Source organism: Mandrillus leucophaeus, unplaced genomic scaffold (genome assembly GCF_000951045.1).
Source record: "Mandrillus leucophaeus isolate KB7577 unplaced genomic scaffold, Mleu.le_1.0 Scaffold189, whole genome shotgun sequence".
Taxonomy (NCBI): domain Eukaryota; kingdom Metazoa; phylum Chordata; class Mammalia; order Primates; family Cercopithecidae; genus Mandrillus; species Mandrillus leucophaeus.
In genome coordinates this window covers 1247331-1266597 of record NW_012101909.1, presented here as the reverse complement: position 1 = coordinate 1266597, position 19267 = coordinate 1247331, and the positions used below count along the sequence as shown (strand labels likewise).

The 19267-nt window shown below is 43.3% G+C and overlaps 1 protein-coding gene across 1 annotated transcript in view; it reads right to left on the bottom strand.

Annotated features, from left to right (window-relative positions):
* Positions 1 to 7639: 7639 nt before the first annotated feature.
* EPG5 (ectopic P-granules autophagy protein 5 homolog (C. elegans)) overlaps positions 7640 to 19267 on the bottom strand; it is a 149680-nt gene continuing 138052 nt past the window's right edge. The window contains exons 41-45 of the mRNA XM_011978099.1: positions 15330 to 15572; positions 13811 to 14027; positions 13098 to 13313; positions 10823 to 10937; positions 7640 to 7941 (exon numbers count right to left, since the gene is read on the bottom strand). Coding sequence (XP_011833489.1) covers positions 7759 to 7941; positions 10823 to 10937; positions 13098 to 13313; positions 13811 to 14027; positions 15330 to 15572 — 974 coding nt within the window. The 3' untranslated portion in view covers positions 7640 to 7758. The remainder of the gene's footprint in view (positions 7942 to 10822; positions 10938 to 13097; positions 13314 to 13810; positions 14028 to 15329; positions 15573 to 19267) is intronic.

The window sequence follows — 19267 nt, the reverse complement described above, 5'->3', positions numbered from 1 at the left end:
CCATATTCAGATTTCCGCGACTGTCCTCAAAATGTCCTTTTGAGTTTGTTATTTCTAAGCAGGAAGCAGTTGACTCCAGGTGATTCTTAAGGTAACGGTTGAGACTGCAGCTCTGGGTGCGCCTGGTGTTGGCATGATGGTGATGCATAAGGGTGCCAAGTAATCAGCTGGTGCTAGCTGATACATACCCTCCTGCGGTACTTGCATTTTGAAGAGGGCTTCTTGGGACCGGAAGAAGTGCCATTCCTCAGAGGGACACTTCCTCTGTTGGCGTGGTTTCAGATGCAGTGATGGGCTGTGGGAAGCATGTTGAGGAGGGCCGGCCGGCTGGCACCCCCTTTAACAAATGCACACAGTGCACAGGCAGCCCCCAGATTGGCCTCCTGATAAAGCCACTGCTCCTAGGGTCAGAGGGGAGGGTGGTGAGGGGACAGCACTCGGCCCTCCCCAAACCCTCTGAGCTGCCCTTGGAGCCTGGCACTGTCCCTGTAAGAGGTCTGGGTGGAGCAGAGCTGCCTATCTTCCCCCACCTGCCCTCTCAGAGTACTCAGGCTCTGTCACTGGCAACAAAGACCAGAGACAGGCTGAGTCAGCTCGGTGTCCTGCAGCACGGAGTCAAGGAGAGAAATGACCCGGAAGACTCGGTGTTTTCAAGACTGGACTTCCTGTGATAATGCAGGGCACAGCGTTCCATGAACATACTCTTCCCAGGGGCTTCTGACGGGCAGGCTGCAGCCTGCAGGCTTCCCTCTGTGGTCAATGCCCACCAGACTTTGAAGACAGCAGTGAGAGGAAGTGACCGGCAACTACCTTGGTGATCTCCTGGGTCCACCAAGAGCCCAACACACTTTGCCTGCTGCCAACTGAGGTTTAAAACTAGATGTAGCTACATGAGAAGAAACCGCCCAGGGGATAATCTATGGTGAAAGTAGGCCCTGCTTTGAGATGGAAATGACTTGGCTGGAGGCACCATGGGCTGAGCTTTCACTTGTACCTCACTGGTCAGACAGGACAAGAGAGCCAGGGTCAGGGGGTGCTTGGTCCCCCACCAGTCACAGAAGCCTCAGGCTGGAAGGCTCCTTAGCCAAGAGTCAATCGTCCTGGGTTTTGTCCCCGGTTCCAGTGCTGGCCACTTAAGTCCAGCCCCACTCCTTCTTCAATAACAGCCCCTCACATTTCTGGGCCCCCTGTGATCCCCAAAGCCCTATAAGATCCCAGTGGGGGCCAGGCACGGTGGCTCATGCCTGTGTCACTTTGGGAGGCCAAGGTGGGTGGATCACCTGAGGTCAGGAGTTCAAGACCAGCCCACAAGGTGAAACCCCATCTCTACTAAAAATAAAAAATTAGCCAGGCATGGTGGCAGGTGCCTGTAATCTCAGCTACTCAGGAGGCTGAGGCACAAAAATTGCTTGAACCCAGGAGGCGGAGGCTGCAGTGAGCCGAGATCGCGCCACTGCACTCCAGCCTAGGCAACAAGAGCAAAACTCCGTCTCAAAAAAAAAAAAAAATCTCAGGGGGTTCTAAGAGCCCAGGAGGTAAGACTGGAATTATTCTCATTTTAAAATGAGGGAAAGCCCCAGGGAGGAAAGAGATCTTGTTACCAGAAAGGGGTCCCAATCCAGACCCCAAGAGAGGGTTCTTGGACCTCGAGCAAGAAAGAATTCAGGGTGAGTCCACAGTGCAAGGCAAAATCAAGATTAAGAAAGTAAAAAGAGTAAGAAAAAGACTGGGCATGGTGGCTCACGCCTGTAATTCCAGCACTTTGGGAGGCCAACGCGGGTGGATCACGAAGTCAGAAGATCGAGACCATCCTGGCTAACACGGTGAAACCCCGTCTCTACTAAAAATACAAAAAAATTAGCCAGGCGTGGTGGCGGGCACCTGTAGTCCCAGCTACTTGGGAGGCTGAGGCAGGAGAATGGCATGAACCCAGGAGGCGGAGCTTGCAGTGAGCCGAGATCACGCCATTGCACTCCAGCCTGGGCAACAGAGTGAGACTCCATCTCAAAAAAAAAAAAAAAGAGTAAGAAAATGGCTACTCCACAGGCAGAGCAGCCCCGAGGGCTGCTGGTTGCCCTTTTTTTTTTTTTTTTTTGTTATTTCTTGATTATACGTTAAACAAGAGGTGGCAAAGAAAGACCAAGAGGGAAAACGGCTGTCTTCAGAAAAGCAGCATTTTCGGAGAAAGATCGTTTCTTTCACAGTGTCCCCACAAAGATGCCCACTGGTCTGGAGGCAGTTAACTTGGCTCCTGCAATAGAAGGAGGTGAGACAACCTGCCTCTAGGCCACTTTCCAACCCTTAAATCCTGTGGTTCCGTCTGATTTTAAAAGCTGCCAAGCTTAGACAAGGGTGAGGGAGACATACCCCACTCCCAGAAAGGCCTGTCCCCAAGGAATCCCAAATTGGTGTAATTCTCAAATGGAATGTGCAGACCCTTCTCCACACCTTGGCCCATTCAAAGTGCATCTTACAAATGTGAGTGAAAAATAACACTAAAGAGAACTCCCTGGGCATCCCATCACTGAAGGTGGATTTCCCCAGCAGACCATGACCAAGCTGGGGTCACACTGCCAGAAGCACCCCCACTCGCATCTCATTTGTGCAATTTTTATGGCCCTGCTCTTACCAAGCTCAAGGCCACATCACAGACCCTCCTGACTTCTCTGGGATCAGCAGGTGGCCTCCTGTCCTTGCCAATTCTTACATTCTCAAGTTAAAACTTCCCTTTGAAATTAGAGGCCTCACCCATCGTCGTGAAAGGTCACAGAGTAAAGATTCTATCCATTACAAAGTTTCTCATATAAAATTTTTCTTATTGTGGTTTATGTGTGAAAAGACTATCAACCAACTTGCAGGAAACAATGAGACCGGCCCGCCATGTGTTAATTAAATTTGAATCTAGTTTATTTGCAGAATTTCACTTAACCAATTGTCATTTCTTTCTGTTTCTCACCGCTATATAAAAACTTACCCTTTGTACAGGTATGAAAAATGCTGAACAATGAATAAGTAGTGAATATTGCACATTTAATGTCCAAAGTAAAGCTGTCGTTTTTAAAGGTCACACTACATATGTGGGAAGAAAAAGAGTTGAACACACTTAAGAAGTATGTGTCTCCACATAAGTGATTTTAAACTATTGAAAGAAAAATCAATTCTAACTCTCAGTGCTCAATGAGAGATAGTACATCCGTACATTAAAAAATAAAACTTATAATCGACAACATTCCTTAGCAATTTCATTATCCCAAAAGAGGATCAGTAGTATAATTATTTTTTTTCAAGTGATTTTCATCAGGAATCAGGAACCTACCAGAGTGAAGGAAACCTCAAATATAGCTACTCCTGGACACTGATGCCTGAGGCATGCTGTGGAAACCGGACCAAAATGAAGTCTGCATTAGTAAGTCTAGAACTTTACCCAGCACAACCCAGACACAAATGCAAGATGGTAGAAGGGGATACTTCTTTTTTAAGCAACACACTTATTTTCCAACATTATATTCTTCACTTTGCTTAATAAGACAAAGTTAACTGATCAGAAAAATGATCAGCTACTATCTCAAAATGAGCTGTACAGTTGGCCCAAAATGAAGAGCAGGCAGTAGTAGAGGATTAAGGGCAAAGTGCCTTGTTGTTAGGCCTGTCATGAAGATGCGGGATGAAATCTGTCTCGGGCAACAACTGATGTTAAGCTGAGGTCTGCAGTCTCAACTTGCCGCTAGCTTAATGTGCCCTGCATGGGGCACAGCTACTGAAAGTTGATGCTGCCTAAGCATCTAGGGAATTACACCACTTGGACCACACTGGCGCGACTCTAACCCCAGGACTGGGGCCAGAATGAGGTAAAGAAGGCACCACGGGTGTAAACCCAAGGAAGCACTCTCTTGGCACCTGCAGGCAAGCACCAACTTAGATGTGTGCCTTGTTTGTCTCACCCTAGCCCTGGCCCTGCTAACCCGGGGCATACCCCTTTTAGGATAACATGGACTCATTTGGACACTTTCCCCAAATTGCAGCCCAGTTAGACATGATGGTGGAAAAGGTCTAACTAAAGACATTGCGGGGGAGACGGGTGCAGTGGCTCACGCCTGTAATCCCAGCACTTTGGGACGCCAGGGTGGGCGGATCACAAGGTCAGGAGTTTGAGACCAGCTTGTCTCAACAGCTGGGTGAAACCCCATCTCTATTAAAAAATACAAAAATTAGCCAGGCGTGATGGCGTGCGTCTGTAGTCCTGGCTACTTGGGAGGCTGAGGCAGAAGAATAGCTTGAACCCAGGAGGCAGAGGTTGCAGTGAGCTGAGATCATGCCATTGCACTCCAGAGCCCGGAAGACAGACGAGAGACTCCGTCTCAAAAAAAAAAAAAAAAAAAAAGACACTGGGGGATTTAGCCTGGAGAGGACTAAGAGGTGAGGGATGGGGTGGAAGTGGTGTCAGACATGTGATAACAACTGAAAATATCTAAAAGTCTGCCTCAAGGAGGGGCAAGAGAACAGCCCCAGCCTGAACTGCTCTAGGCAGAACTACGACCAATAGGCAATGTAGAAACATCTGGGTTCAATAGAAAATAGAACTCCAGAGCCTGTCAACGGCAGCCTGGGCCTGCCCATCACAGGCTGGACCACTAGGCACCGGACAGGGGCGGAGGAGGATCCCTGCAGAGTGAGAAGGGCACTAGATGAACCTGAATGACCCTTCTGACTTTGAAAGTCTACGATTCCAGGACATTTGCTTCCTGCTCCAGAAGAAAGAATTTTAGGAATAAAAACTCAGTGAAAAAGTATATATCACCTTCATTTGAAAGGAACAAGGACATGAACACTCTTGGCTTGTATGACATGTACATGCTGATTTTGATGATGAATTGGGAGGAACAAGGAGGCTGTCACTTGGTTGAAAGGAAGTTAGGCTGGTCTATGGGTTTTCATTTTCTGGACTAGGCTTCCCCCAACCTCAAAGAAGTGAGAGACTCAGGCACACAACACCTGTGGGGCAGAGGCATGCGATGGCCGAGCCAACAAAGGGTGGTGAGACTAAGAAACGAGTCCTGCCTTGAAGCTGAGGTCCCAAGTGTGCAGGAGCTTTGGAAACATGTACAGGTGGGTCCCAACTCCACTGCTACTGTCATGCTGTGTAGACAACTGTGTAGACACATCTGGTAGGACCTCCCTCCCTCTATGTCTGGTGTGTTCCAGCATCCTGCCCTTCACTTGTTCTATTAATAGGCAATGGGGCAACATGATTCAGGGATGCAGCCTGCCTCTGCCACCCACCTGTGCGCTGCAGCATGGGGAGTGATGGAGAGGGAGAGAGATGTTTTTCATGGCAACCAGAATGCTGCCTCCCCCCGAACCCAGGAAGCAGTCAGACATCCTCATTTGGTCCCAATGCCACTGTCGGCCACCCTGCGGTGAAGTCTGGAGCCCGCAGCTGTTCACCCTCCACGCTGCTCAGTCCACAAGGTCTTGGTCTTGCTTGATTCCAATATTGATGTGCAGCACCCATCACTGATTCTGAAACCACAGCCTCACGCTCTCTGGAGGCCAACAATTTTTTCAAGCAGAGGCTCCCCACCCCTGCAAGCCAATGGGCGGGCTGGTCTCTCTGCTGCCCTTCTTTCCCAGGAGGCTACAGCAGCATGGCCATGTCTGAACCATCTCAGTGTCTTTATAGCACGTTCCTAGCCCAGAGTTTCCCACAGAAACCTAGGAGTTGAGTCAACCTTCCAAGGTTAAGCAAGAGTTAAAGAGGAAGCGCTTTCACTGACCATCTCTGATGATTAATGAAGTTCAATGTCAAATAAATTAAATGACATGAGGCGTAACAACCTACAGCAACTTTAGCAGCTGAAACACTTTATAAGATAGTGTGATATCCCTATAATTTGGTTTTTAACCAGTTACAACCAAAGATTGATTTTATTTTTTATAATATTTACAGACCAAAAACATTATACAGATTAATCATAATTTTCTTTAAAATATGCATACTGTCACTCAAAAATTTCACATCCTAGGATAGCAATAATTATATGCTCCTCAAAGAAAACACAAAATATTTCCAAACAAAAATCAGTGTTGCCAGATCAGACTATTAAACTGTCCACAGCTTATCAAATTTTCTTATACACAGAACAAGATGACTAATTTTGAAAATAGAGAGAAGCAAAAATAAGAAAAGCTGAGACAGGTCCCTCTGAGATGGACATTTGGTGGCCAGTAAAACTCAAGAGACTGGACAGGATGTTCTTTATCAAAGCTGCAAAGCGTTGTTTGTGAGGAAGAATCGTTTCGTCCAACTAAAGAAATTCAAAGTAAAGAAAAGCTCCTACCAACTTCCCAATCTGGGGGGAAGCATTCCACAAGGACATTTGAGGAGAGATTAGCACTCTGTTAACTACATCCCTATACCCCATAAACGTTCTTGGTGGCTTTTTAGACATTTTTAGGTAAATATTCTCGGGCTACAAACTACCCATACACAAAGACATATTAAGCCAGCTGTGCAGGCAAAATCCACGTAGAGCTGACAGAATGAGGAACGTGATAACAGAAGTCAAACTGCTCATTCCCAGGAGAAATAACATGAGCAAGAAGATGGCCACAGAACAAGGCAAAGTTACACACAGGCTTTGGTAATGAATGAACTGTCAGCAACAGAAGGCACGTGGCTATTGAAAAAAAGCCAAATTTCAGTAGATCTCCTGACCTGACCCAGTTTCCACAGACAAGTGTTTCAGCAGACAAGTGGCTTCATCTGAGTTTAAATATGAAGTTAAAAAACAAGCAGGGAACAGAGAATGAGGTCTTCAGTCTCCCTCAGTCTCTGTCTCCTGACAGTGAGCCTTTCAGATATCAAACGTGGTGTCTATCAAAGGGTGCAAACTTAGGTGTCGACAGGGGCAAGTGATGTGAATGAGGCTAGGGTCAGGGCCCGAGGGAATGCCCGGACTCTCCTGACTGGAGAGAGGCAGCCCTGTCTGTACGCCTCACCAAGTGGACCAAACAAAACACCTGTGTGAAACATGCTCCTCCCAGACTGCCAGCTTGCCACCCTGATTCAGACAGGCAGCTCCTTTTCCATGAGGACACATGGCTGGATGGAAATGGACTTGTCATCATCTCTACTGCCCACTATAATCATGATCAACGGTCATATTTTACACATGACCCACTTTAATGAACTCAGCATTTTTATCTCCCTTCTGAGAAAAACGATACTTTAAAACTATTGTATCTCCCCACATTTGCGAAACGCAGAAATTTTCGAAATTGACTTTTTTACTTTGGAGGAGCACAAATGGGGTTTAAAAGTAAGGGTACTATGTGACTTCCAAGGTTGTCAGATCTGGAACACTTACATAAAACGGAGACAGAAGTGGAAACATACAAAGAACTCCATCTGGAGGTCTTGTGAGATGACTGGGACATTCCGCAACTCTGAGTGGCTCTGTACCCAAGTGGAACTTAGTAAGTTTCTCTTGTGGATAAATATAAAAACTGAAAGAGTCTCCAGAAGGTCTTAAGAGCTAAGAAAGCGCACGCGCGCGCGCACACACACACACACACACACACACAGACACACACACCCCTCAGAATTATCTAATATCTAATGCCTCCCAACTTGCATCTCAGTCAACTACACACGGGCCGAACTGAGCTCTACAGAGAAATTGAGCAAAGTTACTTGTGCAACAGGAAAGTTAAATGTAAACATAAACAGCAATGGGTTTTTCAAGAGCCTCAGTGCTACTATCGTATGTGGTCCAAATAATGCACTTCTGGATACAGACAGTTAACGAGAAGAGCCAAGAAGCTTTTCCCATCTTGAAGGCAATGGCCAGGATGCCTTATAAATTGGGTGGCTTGCAATATTTGATCCTGGTATTCAACATACTGCTTACTTGATGACATGGATTCAAGAGCATTCAGAGCCTAAAAGACATGGAAGACGAGAGGGTTAACTCCATAGAGGCACATAATGTGACTGCCAGAGGTGCAGCACACCCATTATTACTATGTACTTCAACTGTGAGCCTTGTGGGAAGGAGCCCTACAGAACTGAGGTCAGGAGTCCGAAAGGCAGGCATTGATTAATTTAACCACAACCAGAAGGAGGCCAGCAGCCAAAGCCTCTGTGACCTTTGCAGCATCCCACACCCAGCCTTCCATGTTTCTGTTCTGTGCTGTTTCCCAAACTTGCCTTACCAAGAGCCACTGCCGTGGCAGGCTGCTCTTGTTGCTGGGCACCTCACCTGCCACACCCATTTCTAAAGCCTGCCCTGTCCTCATTCTCCCCAGTCCCACCTGTGGGGTCCTCCCCACCAGAATGTCCACTCCCTCCGTTCCTAGGGCCCAACCGGAAATCCCAAGCACCAGCCTCATCTTGCTAAGGTGAAATCTGTTCAATCTGCTGTTGGATATGTTCCTAGATTATGAGATAATGTTATATGAAACTGTCTAACGGAAAGGAATTCTAGAGGAACCAGTTGCTAAGTGCTGCCAAGAGTAAGTGAGGTTGTTAAATCTGCCAACAAGCATGAAGTACATAGGTTCCTCCCGAATCCTTCTGACAAATGACACAAAATCATGGCAGAAACTGTTTCCATTCCTCTCTTCAGAGGAAGAAGGAAAGAAAAACATTCTTTGACTCCAGAATTTTGATTATTCCTTTCTTCATAGTAGGAGAAGAGAAGGGGAAGAGACTGTATATAGAGAAAACAAAAAATCAACAGTGGCCCTTGATTTTTAGGTGGGGAGTTTCATTTTCCAACGTGACAAACTCATCCACCCCAGGATTCTGATGGTGTTCCCCTCCTCACTGGGGGACATCCCCCACCATGGAGTGCCCCACTCCCTCCTTGTCCCTTTTACAGAAACCATTGCACTAGAAAATATGTATTAAAAGATGGAATGTGCTTGATTCAAAAACAAAAAGAGGTGATTTTTTTGAGGATGATAAATAAACCGGAATTTTAGAAATTAACTACCAGGAGGGCTGTAGATGGAAGTCTTTGGGTTGAAAATAAACTGAAGGTATCTGGGCACCAAATTAGGAGCTATGCAAACAGAGTTCAGTTTAAGAATAGGAATCAATTGGGACAGGCATTTCCCATGAACCACAGTGTCTCTCTGTCTCTCTCCCTCTCCTTTCCTTCTTTAAATTTAGTCCCCCAAACAGTCTACTTTGACAGTTTGCCTAAGAATAACCGTTTTCTAAAAAGACAACTTTCTTCAAATCTGAATATCCTGATGACAAATATGTATGGGACATGCAGGGAGTCATCACTCTAAGTCTAAAGAAATGAAGACAAAGAGGCCAGGCCTGGACAGCCCAGAACCCCAGTTAAAGCAAGAAACTGATGCTCCAGGTACTGGTGGCCACAGGAGACATAGCCTTCTCAAATACACCCTGCATCGCACTGACTGCACAACCTGCCCTCAGGATTTTCATCTGCCCACTGGGATGTTTCATGTAAGACAACAGGGGATTCAAACAGCAGCTGTCTAGGCAATGAGTGACAACTATCAGCTATTTAATAAGCCCAGATCCCTGTGAAGAACCTGTTAATTATTCTGTCTGATCCTTGCTCTTAATAACCAAGATCTGACATTGCACGTGGCTGGCTTAAACATGAAAAAGCTGCCCCAGCAGAGGAGCTCAGGTGTTTAAGCTCTGACCACTTACAGAGACAGCCCTGCAGAGTGGGGAATGGGAGAGGCCTGGAGCCAGACTGGCCAGTATGAATTCCAGCCCCAACACTTACTAGGTGTGTGATTTGGGACAAATTACTTAGCCTTTCTCTATCTCTCTTTCCTCATCCAAAAAACCAGGATAATAATATTTCCTAGCTGGATGCAGTGGCTTATGCCACTTGGGAGGCTGAGGGTAAGAGGATCGCTTGAAGCCAGGAGTTTGAGACCAACCTCAGCAACAAAGCGAGACCAGTCTCTACAAAAAAAAATTTTTAATTAGTCAGGAGTGGCAATGCATACTTGGGAGGCTGAGGTGGGAGGACTGCTTGAGCACAGGAGTTCAAGGCTGCAGTGAGATATGATCACACCATTGCACTCCTGCCTGGGCAACAGAATAAAACCCTGTCTTAAAAAATAAAATAGTTTCTGTGCTATAGCATTGCTATGAGGATTAAATGAGTTAACGCTTTAACTCATTAATATTGGTCGAGTTAAAACTTGTAACAGTACCTGGCACAGAGGAAGGACTCATGAATGCTGATCATCATTTTTTACTGTGCACCTTTGTACCTGGCCAGCATGTCCATAGGTTATAGGAATGTGACCTTCCATGTGTGTAGAAGAAGCTGTCATTTCTAGCTACCATTCGGCCCATGTTAGGTTATTCTAGCATCAGTCAACAATAGTTAACCTTCAGACTCACAAAACAGGAACTACTTTCTTGGTTCCAAGCTAAAGCTCAGCTAATTTCCATCCATTCCAACTGTAGCCACATCTTCTGTGCAAGATCCCAGTCCCCAGCTCCAGCCCCTGCTCCAGCCCAAGCAGGTGGCGGATAAGTGCATATTCACACTTATCAGAACCAAATTTAATCCTAGACAGACTTTCATGTGGCCTCACTTTTCTACAGTGACAGTAACAGCGATCTAGACAACTGCCTACAAAAATTTGGAGGTGGGCACGTGAAACCATTTTCCAATAAGTAGGGCACATGAAAGGGAACAGTGTGCTACCACCACAGAGCATCATGTCATAATGGGCACCGGCTACGGCTGCCACCTCCCTGCCTTCTAGGGAAGATGTGCAGGCAAACTTCTAACCCTTCATTGTAAATACTGACCTGCTGAGCTTTGGGAGTCAGATGTAATTCAGAGCCAGGCTTCAAACGGATCTGATCTTCCATAGGAACCTGAACTGAAAGGAAGGCAGCCATGCTTCGGGCAACCACTCGGAACCTTAGGCATTAGGGAGAGGTCAGAAGAAGTAAATGGCTATTAAAGTAAGCATTTTGAAATAAACACCATATTCTCTATGACAAAACAACACTAACACATTTCCAGATGGACTGTGTTGTTCACCTTCTCAGGAAAATCTTAAAATATGATCAAGAAGAAGTTTTATCCATTATCACCATCCAAACAATATATGTATAAATCAGATTCAAGAATGAAAGTGTTGGCAAAGATGTGGAATAACTGGAACCCTTGTACATTGCTGGTGGGAATGTAAATGGTGCAGGCACTAGGGAAAACAGTCTGGCAGTTCCTCAACAAGTGAAGCATAGAGTTACCATAGGACCCAGCAATTCCGCTCCTGGGTATACACCAAAAAGCTAAAAACAGATGTTCTAACAAAAACTGGTACACAAATGCTCATAGTAGCATTATCTGCAATAGCCAAAAGGCTGAAACAATCCAAATGTCCGTCAACTAATGAATGGATAAACAAAATGTGGAATACAAAAGAATATTATTCGGCCATAAAAACAAATGAAGTACAGATACATACTACAACATGGATGAACCTTGAAAACTTTATGTTAAGTGAAAAAAGTCCAACATAAGCGGCCACACATTATATGATTCCATTTATGTGAAATGTCCAAAATAGGACTGAATATATAAAGTCATAATGTCAATTAGTGGTTGCCAGAGACACGGGGGTTGAAGGGAATAGAGGTGACTACTTAATGAGTGTAGAACTTCCTTTTGGAGTGATAAAAATGTTCTGAAGCTAGATTGTGGTGATGGCTGCAACAATATTGTGAATGTTTTAAATGTCACTGAATTGTGCATATGAAAATGGTTACCGTGGAAAGTTTTAAGTTATGTGTATTTTATCACAATTTAAAAAAAAAAAGAATAAAAGACACAAGCCAAATTTAAGTAAAACAAAATCACGCAGTCCTGCTATCTTCTACCTCAAACCAAGAAACATGATGTTAACTGGTTTGGAATGAGTGAGTCCCAAAATTACAACATCACAATGGGCTATTCCACAAGAATGCTGACATCATCAAGTTTGCAAATTCTTTTCAACACCGACAAGGGCTTAAAAAGAAAACCATGACGTAAGCATGATGAGAGAAAATGGGAAGCTAATGGCAAATTCTTCCATGCCTTGGGATTTTTTGCAACAAAAATCCAGACTTGTTTCTCATTACTTATCCTTCTTACCAACAGGCCTTTTATTTGTTTTTTCTTTTTTTTTTTTGAGACAGTCTTGCTCTGTTGGCCAGGCTGGAGTGCAGTGGTGTGATCTTGGCTCACTACAACCTCTGCCTGCTGGGTTTAAGCAATTCTGCTTCAGCCTCCTGAGTAGCTGGGACTACAGGTGCTTGCCACCACACCTAGCTAATTTTTGTATTTGTGTTTGTATTTTTATTTATTTATTTATTTTTGAGACAGGGTCTGACTCTGTCACCTACGCTGGAGTGCAGCGGCATAATTTCAGCTCACTGCAACCTCTGTCTCCTGGGTTCAAGCGATTCTCCCACCTCAGTCTCCAGAGTACCTGGGACTACAGGCATGTATCACCATGCCCGGCTAATTCCTGTATTTTTTGGTAGAAACGGGGTTTTACCATGTTGGCCAGGCTGGTCTCGAACTCCTGACCTCAAGTGATCCGCCTGCCTTGGCCTCCCAAAGTGCTGGGATTACAAATATCAGCCACCACGCCCGGCCACCAACAGATCTTAACCCAGCTTGACTACTGAACAGTTCACTAGACTGAGTCCCTCACAGGTTCTGGGTTTCCCTGAACCCATCAAGTACCCACCTGACTTGGCTTTTAAACTAAGCTCGCATACCATCCATGACTGGTTCCAAACCAAAAAGAAATCAGTAGTGCTGTTAGGTTACAAAATCCAAACACAACAGGAGATACTATTAAAAATACTGTTTGAACTGAAAATTTTTTTAAAAGGTAAGAAAAAATTAAAAATGCTTTTTAGAATATAAAGATGTAATCAGGCTGTGTTTTCTTTTTTTTCCATTAATCTCTCTGGAGAACCTAGATCCTAAGTCAAAAAACCTACTAAAGTATCACAACCTGTAAGTTAGTACAGATGTCTGAGGCCTGTTTAGAAGAACAGTGTTAGAAAGGTGCTTCCTTACCTGTTAGACAAGGGCGACTTCCGGCCCAACCCAATCGCTCCCAGGATCCCAGAGCTGAGCCTCTCCTCAGCCACGAGGTTCTGCCTGCTCTGAACCATAAGCAGAATTCGAATGACAGATTCTGTCAGGACGGAGTCATTCTGCTCTGTCTGAATGAGGGAGAGCTGAAGGACTTGGTGCCACCACAAAAACAGCTTTGCCTCTTCCTCCAAGGAGCTAGGGGAGGCACCAGAGGAAAATAAAATTAGAAGTAAATTTTTTCCACTCCGATTTAACTGCAAGTCCACATCAGAGTTTTAAGGATAGAAGACATTCAATACTTCAAAAGCATAGGCTAACGGCTGATGTAAATAGAGCAATGGGATTGCAACCGCCGCCATCTGTGGAACATCTACTACATGCCACCATGATGAACTTCGTGTTCTTCCACTTCATCCTCATGACAGCCCTATCAGGTAGGGGTTACTATCTCCACTGAACCAGTAAGGAAACTGATGCTTGGCGTTTCAACGTGCCAGTTTTAGGAAACAAAAAATCTGCTCAGATGATTAGCCCATTAATTAAGAATCTTTCCAAAACAACTGTCACCATACCTTAAAACCTTATTTTGTATGCACCACTTGGTTCTGTGTACTTAAAGCTACACTTAAGCTCTAAATTCCAAGTTAACCAAATACAGCAAGTTTGATGTAACAGCCTGAGGGCCAACGTACCTTGGGTACACCTGTTCCAGCCACTTGCTTAAGATGAGCAGCACTTTCATTTCGTTCCTTAGAGTCTGTTCGCTGTTTAAACACTGAAGCAGGTAGACGTAAAGAGTCAAGTAACTGCCCAGGGTGAGGCACTCCTGCAGGAACTCTTCCATGGTGAGCTCGGGAACCTGAAGGGATACCAGAATGGGCCCCCATCCTGAATTCTGATTGAGAGGGCCTAAGAACATGAAGAAGAGACATTAAGATATAGGCAAGAATCCAATTACTTGACAACTCCAGCAAATACTTTCACTTTAAGCTTCATGATTTTTTTTTTTTATTTCCACATAGCAACCTATGAGATAAGCTTCATGTCAAGACAACATTTCTTACAGTGAAGGCTACAAAAGTCAAATATACCTCAGGGCTCAGACTGGGAAGCCCTTGGGCCAGATGCTTGTCCCCAGCGTAGCCACCAGAAAGGTTTAAAAAACCAGAATTCAGGGCTGCATACGTATAAATCACCTTTCTATCACATTATGATCCTTAAAACCACACGTAGACACTGCCTGTCCTGATCAGCTAAGAGGTTTAACTTTAATACCCTTTTTAAGAACATATGAACACTTACGCTTTCCCACGGGAAACTCTTATCACTCAATCTGTGAGAAGTTTTAGTTATCAAAGCTTAGTTTACCTCGTGTATTGAAACTGTTTGATTTTTAGGAACACAGATGAGTTTGGAATAGCAGTGTTATTCTAATGGTCTCCACTCTTTGGGGAAGGGAGGGTGGGCTGGCATGGTGACATGCACACCACCTCCATGGGTGGGCATGTGCTGTTCATGGGGAGTCAGGACAGGGCAGATGGCAGGTTGTGGGCACCTCCTGGATCCTTGCTCTGATACCCTCCTTCTCACCCCTCTTTTTCTCCCACTGACTGCAGTGTGATGTGTTATCTGGATATCAGAGGTGAGAAGTGCTGTTCTCAGCAATTCTTAATCAGACTAAGCTGCTTCCAGAGTCTGAGAGTTTAGAGGTAGGCAGTAAAGCAGATTTTTAAAAAGGAGGGGTGACAATGAATGAGCCCTTCATAATGCTTTAAAAGGTCTGATAAGCAGCAATTTTAAAAACTTCTATGAAAACTCCTTTTACCAAAAGTGACAAAAACAGGGAAAATTAACCTCATGAACCATGGTATATAGCATTTGTTTTGAGGACTATGACTTGGCCTGTGACACAACACAATTTGCATGTCATAACAGGTTGGTCTGACCCTCCAAAACCAACGTGAAGTGGATTAGAGCTTCTCTCCCTTGAAACGTGATTGTACTAACACACACGGCCACAGGTTCTCATGCTAACTGCAGATCTTTATGAAAAAGACATATATTCAGAAACATCCACAACATTTGCAGAGCAGAAAATTAGAATGACACATCCCTCACTGGGAAGAGTCTAGAAAGATAACTCCTGATGACAATGCTTTCATCTTTCTGGAAAAGACCAATACAATGGAGCGTAAGATGACCTCCTCTTACTTTCTTTGAAGTAGGCAGTGATGCAGGCTTCCGTAGTCTCAGCCATGTGGCGGACGGACGCCAGGCTCTGGCAGGCTGCTGTTAAAAGGGGCAGCACCACCAGTCCATGCATTTTTTGGCCAATCCAGGTCCGGATACTGCCCCGAAGGAACTCTGCCGTTGGAATAGTTGCGTTGTTCATCATCATCAGGACTTCCATAAAGAGGCTGCTGAGGGCCATGTGGCGGGTCTGGCTTTCCATATCTGAAAGGAACATAGAGACACTCAAGAATGGCTGCCAGAAAGGTGCTATCCATATGATCAGGAGAATAACAGTACTTCAATCTTAGCTGCTCTCCAGGCAGATACTCTCCAGTGCTAGTAGCTGACTGCAAGGGACCAGAAGGAAGGCTCCGGATGGTGTTGAGTTTGTACAGATAGTATGTGGCACACAGTTTCTAAGAGTAAAAGCAGGAACTACTGTGAGTTCCCTGGGTACAGCAGCATAGCAGAGCAATACCTTAATAAACAGACAAATCTGAAGCTGGTGTGAAAGAGTAACTTATCAGAACATGCCTAGTCAGTCTTTATTTTCCAGCCTTTGCTCATGGAAAACCAAATACGTAGATCTCACCAGTCATTCAGTAAACCACGTAGCAATAGTACCCACTATCACTGCCATTGCTGTCAATATTCTAGGGTGATTTCCACACATTAAAGGTTACTACTTAAAACTAAATATAAATGTAAGGAAAAACCTTTGCAAAGCGTCCTAACAGCAGCTCTTTTATTTCTTTGTTTTTTAAATAAGGAAAGTAAACCGACTGGTAATTTTTCAAAAAAGTTGGAGGTAAAAAGAGAGGAATTCAAGAAAAAGAACAAATTCATTTTACAAGAGAACTGCAAATAAGAGAAGGTCACTGAGGTAGATTCCTTCTTCACATTCAAAAACAGAAAATATATTTTACTGAGAGTTAACTGGAATAATTATGACAACTCTTCTAGCTCTCCCTAAGCTGGGTACATTTTTTTTTAAGGAGTAGAACTGTAGCTTTCACACCACAAGGATTCAGTATTTATGTCAACAGGAAGGGTAAAAAGTTGAGAAATCTTATTCATCGCATCTATCAAAGCAAATTCATCTACTTAAGCAGGGTTAAATAAACCTCACTTAATCTTTCTGTACGACCTACTTACTGTCAAGCAAGGACTTAAAAAACAAGTTTGAGAGAGATAATAACAGTATGTCTGTCTATTTCTTCATGTATTTCCACGGGTACAAATATTCTTGGAAATAAAGGCTCATCTCTGAATTTCAACTGAATAGCAATTTAAATTTTATCTCTTAATTATGACTAATAGGAATAGATTACTACAACAGACCCCAGTCTCTCCCATTTCTGTTCATCATCAACAGGGCTCTCAAATCTTTTCCTAAATACCATATCTGATCCTATCACTCTTCTGACGAAGATCTTTCCAGAATACCCTTCTCCCCTTTCCCTGGCCAGCTATTATTCAACCCTTCTGGTTCAATCACATCTGACCAACTCTGGAACAGTTTCTCCAGCATTGCTTGCTGATACTTCTTTTCCATAAGATTCACTGAATGTGGCTGACTTGCCAGGCTGATGCTAAAATTTTAGATACTATCTCCCCTGATACTTACAATATCTACATGAAATAAGTATGATTATTAACAACATCTAGCACTGTTTCATGTTTATTGGTCAGCAGGATATTTTCTTTTACAGAATGTTGTTTCAAGGGTCTTGTCCATTTTTTTCTACTAAGTTGTCTTTTTCTTCCTTGTTTTATCCGGTGTGACAATCTTAATCATTCACAGTTACTATAATTAATTACTGACGTAGCTGGGTCTAAGTCTACTGTCTTCCTGTATGTATCCTATTTGTCCCTCCTATTCTACATTCCTTTTTCTCTCTTTTGCCTCTTTTAGATTATTATTCTATTTTTTCCCTGTTTCAGCTTGAAAACGAAATCCTCTCTTAAAATTCTCATAGTGGTTATCCTATAAATGAAAACATGCATTCCTGATTTTTTGAAGTCTGATGTTAATTGGTTCCCAGATGATGTAATGGCTTTGGAACATTCTAATTTCATTTCTCCACTGTTGCCATAACCCAATAAGCCATTTCTATTATTATTGTTGCATACAGTCAGATTTCATTTAGATTTACCCACACATTTACCAGTTTCATTGTTCTTCATTCTTAGTTTCTTACTATTTATTTTCTCTTTATTATTTCCTCCCTTCTACTGCCTTTGATTGTTATTTTGCTGTCTTTTTAAATAACTGTTTAATGTTTTTTAATTTTTACCTTTTAAAAAAGTCTATGATGAGCATTTATGGCCCTAAAAGTAACTGATATGGTTTGGATCTGTGTCCTCACCAAATCTCATGTTGAATCGTAGTCCCCAGTGTTGGAGCAGAGTTTAGTGGGAGGTGGCTGAATATGGGGGTGGGTCCTTCATGAATGGTTTAGCACCATCCTCTTGGTGCTGTTCTCATACTAGAGTTCTCAGAGATGTGGTAGTTTAAAAGTGTGCAACATCTCCTTACTCATTCTCTCTCTTGCTCCTTCTCTGGCCATGTGGAGTGTTACTCCCATTCTGTGTTCTGCTGTGATTGTAAGTTTCCTGAGGCCTCTCCAGAAGCCAAGCAGACGGCAGCATCATGCTTCCTGTACAGCCTCTAGAACCATGAGTCAATTGAACCTGTTTTCCTTATAAATCACCCAGTGTTGGGTTTTTCTTTATAGCAGTGTGAGAACAGGCCAAATTCACATCCCACAAATTTTGATGCACTGTATTTTACTATTCAGTTCTAAGTATTTTAAATTTCTATTATGATTGTTCCTTTGGCCATCAGTTATTTAAAAGTTTGCTTCTTAATTTCCACAGTGTTTTTCCCTCTAGTTCTATTTAGTTACTGATTTTTTTTTTTTTCTATGTCATGCAACTTCAGGGCAGAAATACACAGAGATGAACATCTGGCTTTTACAAAGTTTTCTGCCTTACAGTTCTATTTATCTGATATTAATATAGCTATGCCAGCTTTCTATTTTAATATTTGCCTGATATAATCATCTTATGGAACGCTTTCTATATCCTTATGCTTTTGATGTATTTCTTACAAACAGCTTAAAGCTAGATGTTTTTGGTTATTAATCTACCTTAACAATCTTTGTCTTTTAACTTGAGCATTAGTCCCTTTACCAACACATTTGAATTTTATCATCTTATTTTGGTTATTTTTCTCACTTTCTCCATGCTTCCTTTCTTGCCTTCTTTGGACTGAACATACTTTGGCCATTCCTTTTAATCTCCCTCTACTGACTTGGAAATTGTACATTTTAATTTCTATTCTTTTGGTTAATCTCTTAAAGTTGTTAATATTCATACTTTATCAAGGTATAATCTCTTGACCCACTAAACAGTAGTAGAACCTTAGAACACTTTTAACTCAATCTCCTTCCTAGCATGCTTTAGTATTTTCTTTAGTGACATCTACTGGGACAAACACTCTCAGGGCTCAATGAAAGTATGGTTCTTTACCTCATCTTCTTCATTAAAGGGTGGCTTTTCTTAGTTTACAATTCTAGTTTATGAGTCATTTTCTCATAGCACATTGAAGTTGTTATCCCACTGTCTTCTGTAAGAAGATTCTTTGATTGATATTGAGAAGTCAGTTGTCAGTCTAAACGTTGCTCCTTGGTAGGGAATCTGCCTTTCCTTCCTGGATGTAAAGGGTTTTGTTTTGTTTTATTTTTTTAATTTTGCCACTGGTGCTTCTGCAGGTTCACTATAGTGTATACAGGTTTGAATTTCTTTCCATATATCCTGCTTGGGATTTGCTGGGTTTACTGAATTTGAGGATTGTTGTCTTCATCAGTCCTGAAACTTTTCGGCCTTACTATCTCTTCAGATATTGCTTCTCC